At 40.0% G+C, this 23,332-nt stretch overlaps 1 protein-coding gene across 6 annotated transcripts in view; it reads right to left on the bottom strand.

Moving 5' to 3' along the window:
* LOC137198211 (collagen alpha-1(XIV) chain-like) overlaps positions 1 to 23,332 on the bottom strand; it is a 222,721-nt gene that overhangs the window by 135,807 nt on the left and 63,582 nt on the right. For all 6 annotated transcript variants that reach the window (XM_067611887.1, XM_067611892.1, XM_067611891.1 and 3 more), the window contains 6 exons: positions 21,379 to 21,543; positions 17,052 to 17,213; positions 15,231 to 15,400; positions 13,443 to 13,569; positions 9,919 to 10,064; positions 2,738 to 2,867 (listed from right to left, as the gene is read on the bottom strand). In XM_067611887.1, the coding sequence (XP_067467988.1) occupies positions 2,738 to 2,867; positions 9,919 to 10,064; positions 13,443 to 13,569; positions 15,231 to 15,400; positions 17,052 to 17,213; positions 21,379 to 21,543 (900 nt within the window). The remainder of the gene's footprint in view (positions 1 to 2,737; positions 2,868 to 9,918; positions 10,065 to 13,442; positions 13,570 to 15,230; positions 15,401 to 17,051; positions 17,214 to 21,378; positions 21,544 to 23,332) is intronic.

Below are 23,332 nucleotides of genomic sequence, written 5' to 3'. Positions count from 1 at the left end.
ACCACTTCCTGCATGTCCGGATTCCAAATAGGATGCAAAAAAACATCATCTTCACCGCAGGCAAAATGATCGCAACTAATCAGCAGAAACAAAAAAAAACAGATTCATGTTTTCTCGCACTTAACAAACGAATGATTAACTTCACTCAGGCTGACTGGCTGAACGTATGCACAAACCATGGAGGCATAAAGCTCTGCCTGCATGGATGAGTGAAAGTTATTTTAATTTGGAAAGTAATTTGAGAGAGACCTCAAACCCCCTCCCCCCCTCCTCATAAACAACCACCGTCTTCCTCTTAACAGCCACCGGCGTCCTTATCTGACCTGCATTCAAAGCCTTACACGCTTCATAAAGACATAAACATGCCCTGACTTAAAGCCGCACCCCACAGACCTTAAAGAAGACTTCATAAAATGTTAATTGGTGAGCGTGGTAGGGATTTAGGGGGGGGGGAGGCGGAGGGAGGGAGGTGCTCTCGTCAAGTCTTCAGAACTCTTAAGAAGTAAAGCGAGGTACAAAAAATAGCTTTACAAGGGGAAGCTGGAGGCCTCCTGCATGTAGCGACTCTGGCATTGCCGCTTGCCAGTTTTTGTCGAGGTGCAGAAAACATGCCGGGATGTGACTCGAACACGCTGCAGCTGTCCTGGAAAAGCCACAAAAACTGCAAGTAAACAAAACGGCAGCAGCTGATTTCACTGATTAGAAGAACTTGGAGCGCAGAGTGAGAGCTAATCAGAGAAATCAGCTGCTGTAGTGTTTGGTTGGAACGAAAAGATGGTTCCCTCTTCATCAAAAACTGCCTAAACTTCACTGTAAGATTTTTAAAAACAAGTGTTCTTCATTCACAAACATCTGCGCCGGGTTGCATCAGCTCATCATAAATCCATCACTGAGTTTGAGTGTAAAGTCTGAAGTGCTTAGTGACGGTTAACTAGTTTAAGCTGGTCGTTTATTAGATGTGGTTGCACCATTAAAGCTTTATACGTCTATCTAGTAAACACTTTTGTCAATTAGATGTAGCGCTGGCCAATAAGAAGCAACCAACCACGTTAACAGGAAGTCACTGTAGCATCACAAACTGTAACATAACATCCAAAAATATCAGTTTTAGGGGACAAAAGATAAAATAATGATGAATGTGAAAGTAGTTGTGACTTTGCTTTATTTTTATCTGCATATCTGGTGAAAAATGTGTGTTTTAGAATTAGCAGTATTCATTTAGTTTACAGTGGGAGGGAAATATCCCGTTATGCTACGCTAACTGTTGTTATTTGGTCATTTATTGTAACATTTCTGTCATAATGTTTTATAATATGAGATATTTTGTGTTTTTTTTTTCTGTGAAATGTAAAGTTTCTGGTCAAATAAGTCGACGGTATAACATATTAGCTCTTTTACTCTTTGCTCAGATACTAGCATGCTAACGTTAGCTTTGTCAGTTCCAGCTGCAGTTAGTAGCTGTAAGTATTTAGCAACAACTCCAACAACTCTATGTAAGAACCGGTTTGTTTGGTGCAACTGGTTTTCATTTAGTGATACCTGAATCTGCCTTAGTGAACACTGAGAAAAGTGGGAAAAGTTTGAACTAGTTGCAGCTGCTGCAGCCGGCTTGTGTGTCTCTCGGTAAATGTGTGGTTTCCTTCTGACAGCGTCAGACAGCTGTGACTAAATCTAAACGTCTTGTGATAAATGAAATGTGTGCAGAGTGTTTTCACAGATGAGAGCGGCGGCGGCCGGAGTTCGGAGGGTCATAAAATCTGTCAGGAATTTAATGAAATTGAATTTCATCAACATTCAGTAAAGTTCATTGACGTTTTCACAGTGATATGCAGATTTACTGTGTGAGTCAGTCAGTCAGAGTGTTGTCGTACTTCTGTCTTTGTGAGGACAAATTTGAGTTTCAGACCTTGACAGTGAAGACATTTTTATGCAAATCAGGACATTTTGAAGTGAGAGAACATTTTGTCCAGTCTTCACTTCTTCAAAGGGGCTGTTTGAGGACTTGGTTTTAGATTGTACAATGGAGAAAAACTGAGTACATGATGGTTTAACTCGCTGCTGCAACTCGACATGTGACCATGGCAACCACAGAAACCACTGAAACCACAGTGTTTCTCTACAAGAAATTAAAGTGCAAAATTAAAGAAAACTTTAAAAGAAAAGACGTAATACCAGCAGACCTCAGGAAAATATCTGTGATAAATCTTTTCACCTTATAATTAAATTAACCGTCCTTTGCACTCGCTGTGCATCCATCTGAAGGAGCTCCTGAACCGTGAAGCTGAGTTATAACGAGCTGTGCGACATCCACGTTATCATCAGGTTTTTATTGTGATATGATCTTTATCTCCTATAATAAATTGAAGGGATGTTCAGATAACACAACAGCACGTCTCCGTCCAGAATCAACCCAGAACCTGCGTTAGATCTGAGGGTCTGTTTCTGACAGGACGGACTGACATGTGCGGTTGTGTGTAGATTGAAACTGTTTACCGCACTTTAACACAGCTGTCAGTCTGGCTGCTCCTCCCAGAACGGACCTGATTACCCGCAGCCATCTGTAACCTCGGTTCCTGCCGCTCCAGTGTTAAATTGGGGGAATTAATTCAGCAGTTAGAGGGCTCGATTTAGTCATTTGAGGGTGGAATTATTCATTTTAGGGAACACGTTTTGTGTCGTTGGACCTATTATTAATTGTGTGTGTGTGTGTGTGTGTGTGTGTGTGTGTGAGACTTACATGTGGTCTGCTGGCTGGTCATGGGGTCACTGGCCTCCTCGCCGTACATGGCGTAGACGGTTACTGTGTATTCTGTAGCCGGCGTCAATCCTTCCAGCTCCACCTCGTTCACCGAGTCCGCTACTTTCACCTACACACACACACACACACACACACACACACACACACACACACACACACACACACACAGCATGAAATATGAAGCAGTGTTTATCTTATCTTGTCTCATGTCTCTCATCCATCTGTACATTTATCTATCTATCATCTACCTTCTTCTAACATCCAACCATCCACATTCCTGTCCGGACAAGCAGCGATTACATAAGATGATTCCTCTGAATGAATGTTTCTACAGCAGCACCTACACATCTGATCACAGTCTCACATTTTATGGAGAAAAAAGGCAGCAAACAAGACAGCAGGATGATAAACTCTGCCTAAACTTTACCATCTTTCACCTTCTGCCAAATACAAACCGGATGTAAATATATAAAGAAAGAAAGAAAACTTGGCAGACAGGTAGCTCCAACAAATGTTTGTCCATCTGCTCTTCTTGTCTGCTCGTCCCATAAATAAATTGTTTTCATTTCGGAGCCTGAGAGAAGTGAGATGTTCTGCCAAATTTTTAGGAGTCATACTTCGTACACATTTTTAGAGCAGAGAGATCAAGAGGATGGACTCCAAACATGCTGCTGATGGAGCCCAAAACACATCAGCAACTTCCTCTTTTTAATTCGTCTACAGCTATTTCTGGCCTTGTTTCACTTTTCTTGCACAATTAATGCTTTAAAATTTAAAAAAAAAGCGTCCAACAGATGAGCTTATCTTGGATGGTGGTGTGAATACAGCTCAACAGTGATCTTAATGATGTTTTCCAACTGCCCTCAAAACATCTGTGTTTAGATTTGTGTTCCAAATTTCTGCTCTGAGTATAAATAAATCAGTTTTTTCATGGATGTCTGTTTGGCTGCAGAGCTAAAACGCCCCTCTGACTTTTATTACGCTTGTGTTTGTATCTGTATGACAGACGGGAGGTATCGGGCTGATATCGACTTCTCAGCCAAGCCTGTCAAATTCATCCTAAGAGGTTTTTTTTTCATTAGTTCTGGGTTTTCAGTTCGTCCCGCGATGCTCTGAATGTTAAAGTCAGACTGCAAAAAACATGACTGCGGCGTCAGTGAAATCTTCCTTCATTTGAAACCAGATGTTTGGTTTTTACTGCTCGTCTTCGTCTTCATCGAGAGGCAGAAGCCCCCCCCCCCCCCCAAAAAAAAATCTTAAAGGAGTAGTTTGACATTTTGGGGAAATGTGCTGAAATCTGTTAGTTTAATATAAAGCTGGAGCCAGGAGCAGATTAGCTTAGCATAAACAAAGGTAACTTGTTGATTTTTGTCAGAGCTTTTCCCGCAAACGTTGATCAATCAGTGGAAAAGCTGCTGAGTAACGCAGGACGGCAGGCTGTAAACTTTTACAGATTCTTGTCTCTGAATGACCTAAATACATAACTGTGATGAAGACACACAGAGAGAGAGGCTGCAGCGTGAAGAAGAGCCCTAGTTTAATGTGCAACAGTGATAAAACGTGTTAATTAGTGAGATGTAGAGGTTCTGGTTGGAGCCTGTTTTCCTTTTATTTGGGAAGTTTAGGTGATTGGCTGAGAAACCTGTCAGTCAAGGAAATATCGATGGCAATTCAGGTGACGTCAGAACATTCAGCTGCAGTGGAATAAAGGCAAAACACAAAGGAAGAGATGTTTCTTCTTCAACTTGACCTTGAACTTGAACCGAAAGCAGAAACATCGATTGTTTCATGTGTTTTCATTTCATTATTCAGTCTGACATCAAGTTCATCTGAGCTGTTTTTGTTTAGGAGTTGTTGTTATGTTGCAGTTTTGCTGAGTCAGTCAAAGGGAGATTTTTTTGCAATTATTTCTTTATTGAGTTTGAGGATGAGTTACTTAAATATTTACATATCGATGACTGAAGAGCAAAACCTCCGATCTGAAAAATGAAAACTAAAAACCATCAGGATCAGTTTAGGGTTCAGTATCTCGTCCTTCAACAAATACTTCAGCCATCAAATTGTCCTTGTTGTCCCTGATATGGGAGTTATTACTACTTATGATGATATAGTTTTGGGATTTCAGGCGTTTATTGTTTTTTTAGTTTTATGCTAAATGTCTTACGCTTCTTTATGTTAATTTGTCTTTTAACATGTTGGAAAGTGTTTTCACTTGAACATTTTATCCCTTAGATTCTGTTTTTGTGTCTGTAACCCATAAATAAATCATTATTATGCTCCTTTAACCGCCAAACATTTGGTGTCAGTTTTGTGTTTACACCACAATCAGATACTTTTTTTAGATCTTTATCGTTATCTTTTAAATATCTCTTTAACCGAACTTTTACCAGCGTTTCTGTTTTATTTGACCTTTTATCCAGTTTTTTTATTTTGAGGTTTAAAGTAGCTTTTATGGCTTTGTGCTTAGTTAAATTAGTTACTGAGATCTTCATTTCTGACTTGATGCTCTTGGAGAAAAGTTGTAAATGTTTCTGTACTTCTCTCTGACCAGGAAAACATCACTTTTACAATTTGTTAGCATGAAAACAGTTTTTATGGAGATGAGTCTTTTCAGCTTGCTGATCATATCTGGCAGTGTGTTTGTTCTCTCTCTCTCTTGCCCACTGTCACTGTGTAAAGACTTTTTTTTTTTACTTTGAACCTGTGTGGATGAAAGCTCCTCTCTAAGTCAGACCGGACCGGGTTTGACTCTGGCTTCGGCCCAGACGAGTCCCCGCACGGCTCGGCAGCCAAGCCGCGGCTCTACAGTAGTGCCTCAGAGCCAGGCTTATCCTCGCCACTGGAAAGCATCCATCCTGATTCTGAATTCCTTCCTAAATTATTTTTATTGCTTTCTGCCTGGAGGGAAATGTGACAGCAGGCGTAATGAGGTCTAATGGGAAAGAGAGGGATACAGACGGCTGGCTGTGCCCTTCATACCTCTCCTCTTCTACCTCATCCATCTCACCTTGCTTAAAGAATTAATTCACCGCTATGAATATGATGATTTCTTAAAACTAGGTCACCTACGTAGTAGACATGTGCTATTATATTTCCTATGACTAAAGAAAAATGAGAAAAAGGTTGTAGATTCCCACCATGACACTCTTATCCTACAACAACCATGATGCATTGCACAGTCAAAAAAACCCTCTTGAGTCTGTTGTATTAATTTCAGCTTGTTTTGGGAACAAAACGTAGGCAAAGAAGGTCTTTCACAATGGTCACCATGTCAGATTAGATCATCATAGTGTCATACATTCTGGCTGTGTCTTGGTCAGGAGACTGGCAACGCTACAAGTGTGATCCCGACCAATCATCAATCACGAGTTCATAGGTCAACAGGGAGGAGGGTCAAGAAATTGCCAATCATGGCTCCAGAAGTGCGATGTGTGATGCTTCTAAAAGAAAGAAAAAGTGATTGTGGACCCGTTCCTGGGTGTTATGAGGACAGTCTTCAAAAAGAATTTGAGATACACGTTACATAAATGCAGCTACCAGGTTCGCCGTATATAAACAAGTCTAGTGGAGGGAAAATGATTGGGTTTTGGGAGAGCCTATTGGTCAACATCAAGGAACATGTCGTACGAGACGTCAAACCAGGCAGGAAAACAGAAAAAATTATGACATGCTAGACTGTCTGTCGGGGAGTCGTGAGGCATCCCAGATGTTTCTTTGATTATGTCACACATTTTATGTCTTTCCCAATATTCATAATCAGGCCCGACTCTGGAAATTTGTCAGCAACGACAAAATCGTGTCAAAACTGGGCTGAATTCCTGTAGTTCCCCGACAAGGAACCAGACCCAAAGCGTTCAAGCTGGATGCAGCTGCAGAAGTTACAGGTCACACAGTCGCTGATGTGCTGTTCTGCAGAGTGTCAGAGTTGACAAAGTCCGATATAATATTCTGTCATAAAACAAAGCCAGGTTTACCAAAGCATCAGGTCGATGCTGCAGCAGCCTCCTCAGCTGCGGCACGTATATCGTCTGCCGCTGTTACATAGCTCCGGCGGTCGCTGCCTCTTCACTGCTCTGTTGTGTCTGATTCTACAGCGCGGGGTCTCTCAATCAAAACAATAACAAAAGAGTGTGATGAGGGTGTGAAGTAGCAAGGAATCATGGGAGTTGTTGTCTTCGTCATTAAATAACCAGCTTCACTTCGCAGAGGTCTCCTCCACTCCAGAACAAACGGACCCATAGATTACAGGTAAAAACACTGAATAAATCAGTTTTACCTAAAAAAATCAGTGTTTCTCCGACGACGTTCGGCGAGCACCAGACATCCAGTACGTGCTGTTAGCTGAGCTGCTGCTAACGTTTGCCCAGTTTATTTCTCTGATAACTTAAGGTTCAGACGTTCGACAACTAAAATCCTTCTTCCGGCTAAAAGATATAGTTAAAAACGACCTAAATTTATCATGAAAATGTGGCTTAAAACTGAATAAAAGTCAATTTATAACAGTTTCTGTGGAACAACCACAACACTGATGTATTATCTTGTATGTGTGTAAGTTACTCTTTGGTAGACGCCATTGTAGCGGACAAACACAGCGCCGCCGTATGCATCTTGTGCATGTTTACTCTTTGGTTCAGGAGGTATGACGTCATTGACAGGCGACCAAATGAAACGGTCCGTTACTTTGATTAAATTACAGATTTCTCTGGGTTTGAAAATTGTTGGAAACATTTGGGAAAATGTAAGTACACAACTCAACAACATATATAACATAAGTCTAGTTGTTTTTAGACCTTTTAATGTGGAATAATTACATATTATAGCTTTAAGTCGTGCACCACAGGGAAGCTGAAAGTTTGTGTCACGTACTTCGTCCGTTGCTCTAATAATTACACAAACGACTGACTTCATCTCTGCCTCTTTCACTCTCTGTGAGGAGGTGAAAGAGACAATTTAAACACCGGACATACGGTAGATTGTATAATTCATAATGTATATACAGCTTTTAAACACACTGATACTTGTTTATCACTCTGAGGAATCACTCTGTCAGTCTGATACCGATGGTTTTATTGCAAAGCACTTTGCATGTTAGTTAAAAAAGTTTATCTGCAGGTTTATATTTGTTATCCTGGTTCAACTGTGTTAAATGCACCTCAAACACATTGACAAACAAACTGTCATCAGACGAGGACACAGGTAGACGTTAACCAAACGTCTCCAGCTCTCTTTTGTCCCTTCTGAGCTTCCATACGACTGTTGAACAAAGAGCCTGTGTGACTTTTAATGGATCTATTGCACAGTTGTCTACATTTACAGACCAGGATAAGGAAGAAAACCCAGTCCACTGTGGTTTCATGTGCAATACTGACTGATAGTGAGTGCAATATTACTTCACTTGTTTTATTTAATTGGATGTCAAGAGGAGATTTTTTTGGGGGGGAGTTTAGAAATACCCCCAAAACATTCATTCCCCTGCCTGCTCTCTCATTTTTATTTTTCCTCTTCATCTTCTCACCTCCGTCTCATCTCCCTCAGTGAGCTGTGTATAAAGGATGATGCGATCGATAGAGAATGAAATGATATAACAGAAACACCACACATGAAAAAAGAACTCGTACTTTGAAGTCACTCAATCACAAATCACAAAGCCGGCTCTGCAGGTTCGTTCGTTTAAGCTGAATCCTAATTAGCGGTATGTGCCAACATGAAAAGAGCACAGACAGTCATACTCTTTAAAAACAGACATTTACAAAGAGACATTATGCGATTCATACGAGTCAAAAGTCACTTATGAGGCCACAAAAATGCAAAAAATGAGCAAACTCCAGACGACAAAGAAGGAGATAGATAAAGATATTTGTTTTTACAGTGAAGCTGTGACACTCAAATGCCTCAACAATGAAAAACAGTGACAAGAGGGCAAAAAAAGGAAACATTCCTGAGATAAATAAGATGCTCCAGTACAGTTGATCCCACATCCAGTACAAGACCAGACCTCTGTGAGTTAGTCACTGACTCTTAACTCTTCTCTGCACATAAAACCAAAAGCATCGATACTTTCTGATCCTTGTTCCATTCTGCACGGAGATTATTTATGAAAACACCAGCAAACTAATGGCACCTTCTTATTGTTGCTTGACTACAGATATCTGTCAAACAATAAATGAAGCGTTGAAATTAGGGTAACATTTAGGGATGCACGATATCATAAAAGCTCTAAAATGAAATATCGGCATCAGCGAATATGCAATACTGCACTACAGACAAGCCAACCGCTCCCTCATAACAGAGCCGGGCTCAGGATGAGCTGACCGAGGGTCGGTGCTGATGCTCGATAGTTAAACACATCTGTATGAATATTTTGTCTCAGTTATGTGTTTAAACTCTCCCGGGTCACCGTGCGGCCGAGCAGGCTGCCATTTAACCTGCGAGGTAAACCTGCGTGTTCGTCAGGTGCTGCTGCTCCACTCAGCTGACACATAATCAGACTAACATACGTCTTAAAAACAAACAAACAAACACTAATACCACACAGACCGCCGCTGCTGAGCCATCATGAATCACCGCAGGGGAAATTCCTTCAACATGACGGCTCTAATTGAAATACAATAAATACTGTAGAATGGACATCACCATTCACATCAACACCCTTCAAGGACCTCCATCACATGTTTTATTGCATTTTAAATATTTATTTCACACTACATATCACATATGATGGAGAGAATATAAATTGCCTCTTTGACTTACAGTAGATTGATTGTTACTCTCCTATAAAATCTGGAGATGTTGCAGCATCAATAATTAAAGGTCATAAGATGATCAGACATGAAGGTTGAAGTAGGTCAGCATGTTTACATCATGTGGTTGTTTTAGGCTTTTCTGTTTAACAGAGATGTGAAACAGAGTCTGTGTGTTTGGTGATGTGAGTCAGGAAGCAGTGGAGAACGTTTTCTAAAGGCGACTACAAGGACGAACTGAGCATCAGCTGTGTTGATGTGTTGATACAACAATCTGAGTCCAATTTTTTATTGAAGCAGCCGGATCATAGACTCACCCAGAGCTTTATTAGGAACACCTGTGCAATCTAATGCGATCCAATAATAAACATAATGTAGAATTATCTCCTTACACACACACACACACACATTCCTCCTCACCTCCTTCTCGTCTGCAGGGTCTCCCTCCGTCAGCGGGGCGTAAAGGATCATGTACCCAGAAGCCCCGGCGGCGGTCTTCCAGCGGACCCTCATGGTGCTGTGGGTGATGTCGAACAGCTCCAGGTCGTTCACCATTGGCAGAGCCACTGCAGGACGCAAACACAGCGTTACGTTGACGAGCTGATACACTTGATTATATCAGTCAAAATAATGTAGTTTATGCATGAATCCATCAGGAGTTTCATGTTCATTTTGAGTATTTTTTTTAAAGTTAAGTGCAACATTTTAAAGTTTTGAATTTGACTTTAAACACAGCCTGACTTTATTTATTTATTTTAAATTCTTAGCTACTAAAATGTTATTCAAATAATATCTGAATGTCCGAAAAAACGCGGAGAAAATCCTCAAATAAAAGTTATTTTTATATTTTATCTGCTAATTGAACTGTGCAGTTAGTTCATTCCTATAATTAATCTTTTTCTCTCAGTTCATTTCAAACTGCCTTCAGTGAAGCTGCTGTTGGTTTCAGGTTATTTTCTGAAATGACAAAACTAGAAATTCGGATGAAATATTGACAACACTCCACACACACCGAGGACTAACTCTCCACATCCTTCCTCTCTTCTTTCTTCTCCATCCCATCAGACTTTCCTTTGGGTTTTATCCGTTGTCTTAGCCAGCCAGTCCACCTCAACCAGCAGCAGCAGCTTATTGCAGCAGCCAAACCTCATTAACTTTGGTACAAGGTCGACCTGCAACTTAGCATTCATCCTTGACCAACAGGGAGGAATTCCCTGTCATTCATCAGCGAGCGCCGAGCTTAGAGAGTCCAGAGAATCCTGCCAGGCTCCGGGTTTTAGTGTTTGAGATGTCAGGACGAGGCCTCGGGCAACGCAACCAGAATTAGAGCTCACCGCGGGCGTCCCTGTCAGAGGTGGAGGATCAGGCCTCCGATGCATAATGGAACACCTGTGTGTCTCTTTTGTGGCCCAAATTCAAGGTTTTTTGTTTTTTTTTCTGTTGTAGTACGACACACTTCTACTGGTTGATTAGCGTTTCCATCAAAGATGCTGGATGGCGATGAACTGACCGTCTCTTCAACTGCCCAATCAGACTACACGCTGTTCCTTTTAAGCCTTTATTCCTTCAGAAGAAGAAGAAAAGGAAAGTCTAGCAGAAAACCATCCGTTGGGACAGTTTAGTTGTCTGGTGTGGTTGTTTTTCTCCTAAAAACATTGTGTAAAAAAAACAGTTTCCTTCTCTTTTTCCTTGTTAAAGGGTTTTTCAGGTGGAGCTTTTCTGTATTTGAATGAAGGGTCTAGGATGCAGGATGTTGTAAAACCACCTGAGGCAGATTTCCAATATCTGGTTATATAAATATAAACGAACCTGACTTGACTCCTGTTTATACCTGATAAAATGTAGACAATGTGATGTCATATTGAGATATTGGCTGCTGCATCAACTCAAGTCTGACAGCAGAAAATGTGTCTGAGATCTAAAACACTGACAGTAAGTAAATAATTCTGCTCCAACAGTAGCAGAAAAAAAGACCAGAATGCAATGCAGCATGTTAACAAGTTAGCAAACAAGATAAACGCCAAAAGATCTGACTTTTCTTGGGGGGTTTTGAGAGTAAAAAAAAAAGTAAAATTGTAGAAATAAATCAAGTAAGGTGGATAGTAGGGATGTGCAGAGATCCCAGTATTTGTATTTTTATCTGTATTTGTATCTGTATTTGTATCTGTATTTGTATCTGTATTTGTTGAGGCAGCAAAATTATTTGTATTTGTATTCAAATAAAAGTGGGAAGAGGCTTAAAAATCCTGTTTTTGTTTTTATGACACTTTTAACTTTAGGAAAAGTGTTACAATTAAAGTGTAACAAACAAATATTGCCTATTTTTTACAGCCTAACTTTGTGGAAAGGAGAAGGAGAACAACAGGTTATGGAGAGTCTGTTGGGAGAACTTTAGCTTTATCTCTCGGGAACATCCCCAACAAATAACTTTTAAAATATTTGTATGAAACAAATATTCATATAAAACCCACTATTTGTGCTTTGCCTATTTGTATTCAGGCACACCCCTAGTAGATAGTTGATGGAAAGTGGGCTCATCAAAGGATAAGTGAAAGAAATGACAAAACCAGTGGGCACTTGCCAGTTTAACCAGTCGTGTAACACAGACACAAACAGTTGCAATATCTGTATTGTTGTATTTTACAGAGTGACCCTGAAGTCTCCTTCACACTGTGTGATTTCAGGCTGTCTGAGGTCGACAGTCGTGAGAGAAACATGGCGAAATCATTGGTCGTCAATCCAAAACGGCGTCCTTGATCTCACTGTGAGACCTGACGCCTGAGGCAAAATATCTGACTGCTGCTACTGACCCGCGTCTACAAACCAACCAATCACAGTACAGTGTGAGATGACACAGAATGGTGTGACTTGTCATAAGTGCAGTTTTTTGAATAAAGTTTAAGGGGAAAATAGACTCGTTCTTCTTAATGCGTTCATGGCAAATACAAACCAAAACAATTTTTGTGACTTTTCAGAACATCTGCAGTGTCTCTGCTTTCACATTCAGCTCCTGATCTGACAGCCTCACACTGACAGTCTGATGCAGGTTGTGACCAAGATGTTATTACAGGCATCTCGCACAATGTGAGATTGTTGTCACACAGTATAAAGGCGCCTTAAGAGGAGTTCAGGACGATGATGGATTCACCTCCTCTTCAAGGTTACAAGTTAAGACTGACAGGACGACACGTTTCCTACACCGTAAAACACCATATCAAGAATTCAGGGTCATTAATTATAATCATACTTGTATATACTTATTTCAATACCATTTTAGAACTCATCTGACTTGAAGTCTCTTGACTTGCATTGATGAGTTGAATGAATGCGCTGCAGAGTTCACTCAACTCATTAAATCGAGTTTTTAAAGAAGCACGATCAGCATATCAGCAGATTTCCCAGCGAGGTTCGTCTGAGAGTTCAAACTCTCCACAGACTCTTTGTAGTTAGAAGAAAACACACATGATGGAAACTCAATACATGTTAAAATAAGTCACGGTTGTTTTCTTTTCATAATGATAAAAAACGATGCAATCCGTGATGAAGGTTAGTAGTGAATTCAACCTCTTCCTCCACGTTCATTGTAATGATAATAAGCTCAGTGAGAGCAGCCTTGCATGTCATCTCTGTAATGACTCTACAGAGCAACAGCAGCAAGTTCTTGGTGTGAAAATGAAAAACTGACACTTCAAATTAAGAAAATGTAAATGACAACTAAAATTAATCTGAATTAAATTTAAAATTTCAAACAAAAACCTGACTAGTTTAATGAATAAACAGATCTAAACCCCCTGAAGGCAACATTTACACATCATGAAATATTCAGTCAACATAACTAAATATTACATGTTGTATAAACCTTCGTGATGTTAGAGGAACTATTTGTATTTGTTGACTTTGTAACGTTTAAAGCTCCCTGCATCATTATATTCTCCTAAACTTACATGTGGTGGCGCTTCCTCTCAGGGCCTCGCTGGCGGAGCTGTGATAGATGGCGAACACGGCCACCTGGTACTCCGTCAGAGAGTTCAGATAGTTGAGCTCCACGCTGTTCTGTGTCCCCTGGACCACCTTAAAGACACATAATACTGGGTTTTAACCTTATATAACGCTGAGATGAAAAAGAAACAGATTTAACAACTTCCTGTTTGTCATTTCATCTGTCGCTCAGGGACACGGCGCTCTGATTCCATTATTTCTTTAAAAAGAACTTTAATCATCTCTAATTTTTGTGCCTCTTTGTAACAGACAGCAGCGCTTTACCTGTCAAAAAGCATTAAAAATTTCCCAGAAGCCCCCCCTGTTTATTAGCCGATCACATATTGCAAGGTTAAAAAAAAACGCACCACATGTTGCTGTAGGCATTCGGCTCTTCTCCAAAGAGATTTAAATGAAGTGTAACTAGATCAGATTAGCTTTGATGAAACCTCAGTTCTTCCTTGTGGGGGGAAACTGGGGCCGTTCCAGCTGCAAGTTGTAATAAACATCAAAGAGAAATTGGGATAAAAATAAGAAGGAACCGTATAAACATAAATATAAACTCAGGAAAATTACAGCGCTCTACGTCTGCAGGTAGGGAGACGTTTAAGTCCATCTACGAGGCAGCTTTTCAATTAGCTGAAGATGTTTTGCAGTTATTATGTCACCTGGGGAAATACCTATAACATAAATCACACGCAACGCCAACGGCTGAGTGTTGATGTAGTTGAGGAAACACTTCAAATCAGTTCTGCATTAAATGTAAATTACACGTTTTTCATTTTTTTCTAATTATGTGCTGATGCTTCAACTGTTTGTAGATTTATTTTAGATTAACTGACTGTTTAATTAAGGAAGCGCAATATATTTGACCACAGCTTGGTTTTATGGTCCCCTCATTGTAAATTTTACTGAATTGTTGCCATTTATGATGCAAATCACTTTAAAGGATCATCTGAGCAGCAGATACATCAGTATCTTTTGCCACCAATGAAGTTGATAAAAGTAAAACCTCTCTTGTCATTAATGATGAGCGAGACGAACAGATGAACCATTAAATCAGTCCACTGGATCAAAGCGGATACATCCACCATATACCTCCCTATAAATATCCACAGATATGATTCAGAGCATATCTTGCAGAGTAAGGCTGCAGTCAATCATGTTTCATGTAATCTGTACTGTTAACTTTTTATTCCCTGACTTTAGCCTTTCAGGCAGTTCCTCCTCCCTTTAAAACAGCATCAAATGTAGGAAGAAGCGCTGTCTTCAGGACGAACTCAGGCAACAAATGTGTCTCTCTGTGAGCTTCACGGGGAGATGAAATAGATACACACAGACAGATATAAATATAAAGTGAACACACCAAAGCACATTTATTCAACTGTCAACAAGAAAAATCTAATCTGACGATGACACTGACGACGGTTATGAGCCGAAGGGAGACGAATCTCCAGAAGGAGACGGTTAGACAGACAAAACATTTGGCAGCTGCTGCACTGCGGAGGAGTGTTCAGTAGAAGAAGCAACACTTCAGTATAAAAATACTCCATTACAACGTCACTTAAGTAAAAGCACATAAATACTACAGCAAAATGTACTCAAAGCAAAAATAAACCCTAATAATGCAGAAAAATGTCTCCTGTGAGTGTTATACTATTATATATATCAGCTACTTAAGTAATAAATATTAAAGGTCACTGAGGGGTCAGATGTAAAATCCTGATATAATGATAATAAAATAATCCAGGTACCTTTTCATCCGGCTGTCCTCCGCTGGCAGGATAATAAACCACTCGGTACTTCTCCACCTGGCCTGGAGCATGAGTCCACGTCACCCGGAAACTACGAGCCGTGACGTCCGAGGTCACCAGGTCACTAGGAGGAGACACAGAGGTGGGCGGAGGTGCAGGTTCTCCTCCTCCTGTAGAAGAAGAAGTAGAAGAAGGAGAAGGAGGAGAAGAAGAAGAAGAAGAAGATGAAGGAGAGGAAGAAGGAGAAGGAGAAGAAGGAGAAGAAGGAGAAGAAGCAGAAGAAGAAGAAGGAGAAGAAGGAGAAGAAGCAGAAGAAGAAGGAGAAGAAGCAGAAGAAGATGAAGAAGGAGAAGAAGCAGAAGAAGGAGAAGCAGAAGAAGAAGAAGAAGGAGAAGAAGCAGAAGAAGAAGAAGAAGAAGAAGAAGAAGGAGAAGAAGCAGAAGAAGAAGAAGAAGGAGAAGAAGAAGAAGAAGGAGAAGGAGAAGAAGAAGAAGAAGAAGAAGGAGAAGAAGGAGAAGAAGAAGATGAAGGAGAAGAAGCAGAAGAAGAAGAAGGAGAAGAAGGAGAAGAAGCAGAAGAAGAAGAAGGAGAAGAAGCAGAAGGAGAGGAAGAAGGAGAAGGAGAAGAAGGAGAAGAAGCAGAAGAAGAAGAAAGAGAAGAAGGAGAAGAAGCAGAAGAAGAAGGAGAAGAAGGTGAAGAAGCAGAAGAAGAAGAAGGAGAAGAAGCAGAAGAAGAAGATGAAGAAGGAGAAGAGGCAGAAGGAGAAGGAGGAGAAGAAGTAGAAGAAGAAGAAGAAGGAGAAGAAGCAGAAGGAGAGGAAGAAGGAGAATGAGAAGAAGGAGAAGAAGGAGAAGAAGCAGAAGAAGAAGAAGGAGAAGAAGGAGAAGAAGCAGAAGAAGAAGAAGGAGAAGAAGCAGAAGGAGAGGAAGAAGGAGAAGGAGAAGAAGAAGAAGAAGGAGAAGAAGGAGAAGAAGCAGAAGAAGAAGAAGAAGGAGAAGAAGCAGAAGAAGAAGATGAAGAAGGAGAAGAAGCAGAATAAGAAGAAGCAGAAGACGAAGAAGAAGGAGAAGAAGAAGAAGAAGAAGAAGAAGGAGAAGAAGCAGAGGAAGAAGAGGAAGAAGAAGAAGAAGCACTTAGGTCTCAGTTCATTGACGTCCAAAACAGGTGAAAGAAACAGTTTTCTTGCAGTTTTTCACTATTTTGTCCACAACTGTTTCCCAAAACAAGCTTTTTGACCGTCCACCTGTGCTGTGCAGCACTCGATGAGTTTACAATGATCCACATAACATTAACTGACTCCAGCTGACTGTTTTATGATCTTTGTACAGCAGTATATGATATATCCAGACTCAATGAGAAAAAACATTTTGTAAATGAAAATAAGCCTCAGTAAAGAGATACAACGCTGCTCACTGACTTTGTCTCTGTGTTCTGTAAACACACTGTCAGTAGATGATTGGACAAGACGCGCACACAATGCATTCTGGTTGTTGTAGGATGCTCTCTTAAGAGCAGTACGGGGGAATCTACAGCCTTTTTCTCAGTTTTTTCTAGTCATAAGGCGTCATTTTCAAAAATAAGTGCACATTTCTACTACATAGGTAACCTAGTTTTAAGAAATCATCATATTCACAGCAGTGATTTTTCTCTTTAAGTTGGGGGCAAGTCATTACTTAGATGAGATCGCTGTCTCATATTAGATTGGGACCAGGTTTTTATTGCTTGGGGAGTTCCTGCAGTCATAATTATAACTAACAGCATCAACAGAGGAGTAACAATCCTCTAGTATCCCTGTGGTATCAGTCTGTCGTCTGTTCAAACCTTTGATCTGCTTGTCGAGCTGATCCACTCGCTCGCAGACCGTCTTGGTGAGACCTTCCACGATGTCGCTCATCACGCTGAAGTCCGCCACGTTGTAGACGTGAGTTTCCTCGGGAGGGGAGGCGATGGCCTTCAGCTCATTCTCATCGGCGTTTTTCACACCTGGAGAGGAGAGAGAGAGAGAGAGACAGAGAGAGAGAGAGAGAGAGAGAGTCAGGTGACTGGAGGTGATTATATGGAAGGTGCATCAAATCTTTGCTGATAAATTTCTGATAATGCAACAGGCCCTTAAATTTCAAACTTTTAAATGGGCTCTGTAGAAAAACAATTCATTATATATTTATTAAACTTAATTTTGAGTTAAGGGATGGCAATTAAATAAGTCTGATATGAATAATAGAGAATAAAAGAATATTGTCAATAAACTAAACCAAAACAATTACTGAAAATCATTCTGTATCCTCCTAATATAACACTTCTCTGGCTGTTTGCTCTGCCAAAAACTACAAACTAGTCTCTAACAAATCCTGGAAAGTCCTTGAATGATGCTCAGATGAAGGTTCACGGGGTGAGATGTGCTGCAGGAACATAACTGCGGTATATTGCATATTTCAGCCAAAAGCTCACCATCAAGTTTACGATTGATTTCCCTCCTTCCAGGCATAAACTGCATTTGGTTCAATGCAGTAAAGTCTGAAAATCAACTTGAGGAGACTTGTAATCCATCACACTGAACCTTCAGTCACCTTTATGTTTTATGTATGTTTTTTTTTTAAGGTTGCGCCTAATGATTGTTTTCATTATTGATTAAGCTCTTAATTATGAGGAATGTCTCATTTCAGTTTCCTGCAGCCCAAACATCATATCTTAAAACTGCTTGTTTTGTCTAATAAACAAAAAATAATCAATTTACAATGATGATAAATTAAAAAGAGCAGCAACTTTTTTTCATATCATGATGAATGAGTCAAATGATGAACTGATTATTGAAACTGTTTGCAATAAATTTAAGCGTCTGCACTATGGTTACATAACAAAGTAGACATTGCTTTAAAAACTTTAAAATGACCCTGCTATTAAAAAGATTTAGATTAAGATCTGACAGCTTCATTAATCTCCAATGAGAAAACTCATTTGCCACCAAATCAAGTCATACTGACAATAACACCAATCATAAATAACACCGTAAAAACCCATTTGAGACATGATTAACAGCTGAAAGGTGCTACGGATCTAAACCACATCTAAAAGTGTTCATTAAAGGTGCAGTGTGTAGGATTTAGTGGCATCTAGTGTTGAGGTTGCAACCAACTGAATACCTTCCCCTTCCAAGCGTGTAGGAGAACATATGGTGGCTGTAAAACTTGTGAAAAAGGCAAAAGACCCTCTCTAGAGTTAGTGTTTCGTTTTTGTCCGTTCTGGCCTACCATAGAAAGAAACATGGCAGTGCAACATGGCTGCCTCCGTGGAAGAGGACTCCGTCCCCTATGTAAATATAAAGGGCTCGTTAAGAGGTAAGAGATCCATTAAGAGGATTATCCACTGATTAAAACATATAAATATTATATTCCATTTCTGCCAAGTCTGTTCTGCTAGATGCCACTAAATTCTACACACTGCACCTTTAAGAAATCTGACTGCTGCTGGAACAAAAGACCTTCTGAGTCGTTCAGGCATCACTAGTCGCTCATTGAATGAGCCTCTGAGTTCATTAAAAACACTGTAATGGACGGCCTTCAATATACAGAACCCTTCTTAGTTCGGCCCTTGTTCTCTTTTCTACAGTGACCTCTACACTGACATGTCTGATCATCTTATTGATCCTGTTTTTTTATCATCCACAGTGCTGCTGCCCCCCCAGTAGAGCAGAGGACACGAGCTAAGATCCTCTGATAAAAAAACATGAAGAAGCTTCTTGCTGATATTAAAAGGATCGAAGTCAAGACTGAGCCTTCATGAATATAACATCAGTTCTTTTAACAATTTACTGTCCACGTGGACACCAAGATGTTTTCTATCTGCTGACCTCCATCCTTCCTCCTGAAATCAATAATTAACTCTTTGGTCTTCACAACATTCAGTTTAAAAAAAATCATCACACCAGCACCAACAAATGATTCGACCTCCAGGTCATTGACCCACTAGAGCAGTGTCATCTGGCGGGGGGGCAGAGGGGGGCGCTGAGCAAATCTCAGGAGACACTCAGCATTTCTCTGTTTATGAGAGGCTGAGATTGGCACTAAAATGAGACCCACTTTATAGGTCAGTCCACCTTAAATGAACAGTGCGCTGCTGCAGAATGAATACAGGGGATACACTGCCTGACTAGTCAGCAGTACAGAGTGTGAATAAAAAGAGGCCTGTTCTAGTTAAGATACTGTCAGACAGTTGTTATCAAGCCTGACAAACTGAGGTCCAGACAAGAGATAATCTAACACCAAACCAATAGCTTGTTAACTAAAAAGTGTGATTGAATTGTATTAAAAACACTAGAAAAATGGAAAAACATAATCCTACCAGAGCTGGCAGTTGTTTCAAGGTGGCTGTAAAAGCTGTGAAGCATCAACAGCAGTGCTTCATCTACTCCCACACCCTTCATATATGCTAATTGCAAAGGATCTTGAAAGACTGAGACTTGTCTCCTCCGGTGACCCAGATCAACCCTTTCAAAACATTTCATTATGTGTGATGTCAAGGACTGCAGGTCTAAGATTAGTAAGACCTCTAACAAGACAAGATGTTTTCCACATTACTGCAATTTTTGATGAAGACAGAGACAAAGAAAAAAAATTGAATGAAGGACTGAGCACAACTTGTCAGCACAGACTTTCAGGGTGGTGATTGGACACCATCAGGACTCGCTGCCATGTTGGCCTGACGGCACTTTAACTGCTGTCCAACCTCATCAACAGTGACAGTAATAGCTGGGCTACAGTCCTCAGTACCACTCTGTACCAGAGATGACAGGAGAGGCAAAAAAAAAAACAAATTCATCAAACCTTGCAAAGAAATAGCATTTCCATTTATCCCAGAGCCAAGGAAACTGGGATTACTGGTCCCATAGCCAGTAATAGATTTCATGCCATTCCAAAGGCCCCTTGTATTACATTTACCCTGTTTGATTAATGTCTTCAGCTCCTTTTGACTAATTTTATCATCTTAATCAACACTAAAGAATGCAGTTTTCTTCCTATTAATAGCAGCTTTAACCTGCCTCGTCACCCAAGGTTAATCATTAGGTTTATTACAGACTCGACGCAGTAATTAATACAACAGGTGACCTTGTCAGAGATGCCGTCCAGATCATTGCCATCATTTAAAAACAAAGTCCAATCAATGTAGTCAAAGCACCTTCAAAGCTTCCCCCAACCACACAAACACCTGCTGTGTCTCAAATCACAAACTTCTGTACTTACACTTAACATTTTGAGTTAATAAGTGCGTTCACACTGAGATGGGGAAATGCAGTGCACTGTGAGTAGCCGGATGGTGCACTCAAAACAGTCAAAAAGTTGAGCGTGGAACTATGGACACTTCTCGCCCTCAATGGTCGCCATCTTGGCTACATAGCAAAAGGGGAGGGACCACTTTTCAAACTAAGTACAGTGTAAGTACAGTGAACATCGCCACATTATACAAATGTAAGTTATACATGTGTTTTTTAGCACTAAGTACCACTATACTGTTGTCGGATATAAGCCATCAGTATGTTGTTTGGGTTAATTTAGCAGTCTGTAATGATTGGTAGCGTGAACGATAACGCGAATGCTAACGCTAGCTAATGCTAATGTGCAATCATCATTTCCGGTAAGTGCACAACGGCTGTGTTTGACTTGAGACAACACTACCCTGTCAAAATTTGTGCACTGCACCAGTAAGTACATAGTGTACACAGTGTACTAGATGAAAGTGTACTAACAGAAGTATGTGATTTGAAACACAGCTAAAGTCTTGAGATATCAAATTATGGTCCAATTGTCGAAGAAGGGGAGGCAACTTAGCAACAAAACTCTCCTTAATGTTTGTATAAAACAGATCGATGGTTTTATCAGCCCACGTAGAACATGACACTATTTGTTTAAAAGAGGACATGGTGGATTATAACGGATTACAGCTGTCAAAAGAAGAATGTAAATACAACCAAGAGATATAAAGAGTCAATTTGTACAAAAACCCAGCAGTCTGATAAGTTGTTAGTGTTTTTATTTATATGACGTCTGAATTAATGTCCCAAGCGCCACCATTCCCACGTTTTTATGCCATCAGTAATTACTTATCATTTAAGTAATTTATCCAGATTATCAGTGTTAGTGTTGGTGGATCATACCAATGGCAAACAGCTCTATCCCAGCTTCCCTCAGGCTCTGTGCGGGGGGGATCACATCATCCTGAGACTTCCCGTCAGTGATGAGGATTCCTATTTTGGGAACGCCGGGTCTGGATCCAGACTCTGGTTTAAAGCTGTTCTCCAAGATAAAGGTCAGAGCCAGACCTGGACAGACACACAGACAGACAGGATAAAGTGCAAACAAAGTGACAGGAACACCATTACAGAAGGACTCCATAAATCAAGCATTTATGTTTTTTTTTTATGTCTGGCAGACACAGACACAAATGAACCAAAATAATGCAGAAAAATGAGCACTACTTTGGCGTAGAGGGTGCAGGGAGAAATGTCATTTTAAAAAACATGAGAAAACTCAACATGAGGGCAAAAACTAAAACCTTTTCCACTAAAAAACAGACATAAAAAAGACTTGATTTACTTGGTGATTTTGTCTATTTTAAAATTTGAATTGCATAAGGGATTGTTGTCTTCAGCAGGCTTTAGGTTTACTGCCGAAGTGATGAAACTATGCGGCACATCGTTAGTGTGCAGAGAGCAAACAACTAAAACAATATCTAAGGATAAAAAAAAATCTCTTATATTGCACAAATCTTGTACTAAAATATACAGCCAAGATTTTTTAAAAAGTTGTTTTACTTCTCATGGAATATTCTCATCCTGCAGAGAACATACAATCCCTAAGATAAAATATCAAAACCACCAATATGACAAAAAGCAGCCATGACGCAACATAAAGTACGTTTTAGACCTTACAATGTGCAGCAGACTGGAAATAACACTTTTTTTTTTTTTTTTTTTTGGATTTTCCCTATCCTTGTTTTGACATGTTGTATTCATCATCTGTTGGACAAAGCGACTGTTAGTGTAGTCTACTGTTAAAAATGACTGACAAGAGAAAATTAGAGCCACTTATAGAACTTTTTAAAGAATAGTCGTAATAGTAAGTTAAGTCCTCGCTGACAGTATGATTGCACTTACGGTTTTCCTCGAAGGTGCGGCGAGGACTTGCTGAAATGACTCTGAGCTAAACCGCCGCTTCAAGAGTCACAATCAAAGATTTAATGAACACGACGGGTTTAAAGTCTTATTATTAGCCTGGCAAGTTTTTAGTCTAATGAGTGTGTTAACATAATGAAAAGCTAAGTTCAGGCGTGTCTATTAATGACATAACTAATACTTTTCTCAACTCCTAACAGACTCATTTAATCCGTGCTTCATCTCACCCTTCACCAAAACACGCTGAGGACGTAAATCTGTTAATTACAGTCATTGCAAAGTTGTAATAAAGTTCGATGAAGTTGACTTCACTCATCAGGAGCCGTTAGCAGCAGCTGTTCGTAAGTTCAAACTTCATCTTGTTATAACGTCAGTGTTTACTAAGTGAAGATTCATGTATCACTTAATTAAAACTGGTTGCAAACAAGTTCTTTCATAGAGTTTTTAATAAATATTTACAGCTAATAACTGCTACATGGAACTTTTTGCTATAAGCTAGCTAGATGAATCCAATGACAATGCTAATGTTAGCTTGCTAATATCTGCCCGTGTAGATTGAAGAGTAAAAGAGGTAAAATGGTAGATGGTCGACATATCTGAGCTGTAACTTTACATGTCACAGAAAAAACCACAATATACCTCAAATTTTACCAATAACTTTGAGCAAATGACCAAATAGCGTCAGTTAGCTTAGCTTAATCAGATATTTCCCTCTCACTGTAAGCTGCATAAACACTAACTCTAAAAACACATATTTTTCCAGATGTGCAGACAGCAATAAAACAAAGTCAGACCTACATTCACAAAGTTTTGGCAATTAACTTTATTTTTCCTTTTGGCCCTTAAAACTGTTTTTGGAAGTTTTGTTCAAGCTATGTGATGCTAAAGTCACTTCCTGTTTACGTTGTTGATTCTTCTTATTCTTCTTGTACAGCGC

This window comes from Thunnus thynnus, chromosome 15 (assembly GCF_963924715.1).
Source record: "Thunnus thynnus chromosome 15, fThuThy2.1, whole genome shotgun sequence".
Lineage (NCBI taxonomy): Eukaryota > Metazoa > Chordata > Actinopteri > Scombriformes > Scombridae > Thunnus > Thunnus thynnus.
Note: the sequence above shows the minus strand (reverse complement) of the source record. Positions and strands in the feature narration are given on the sequence as shown.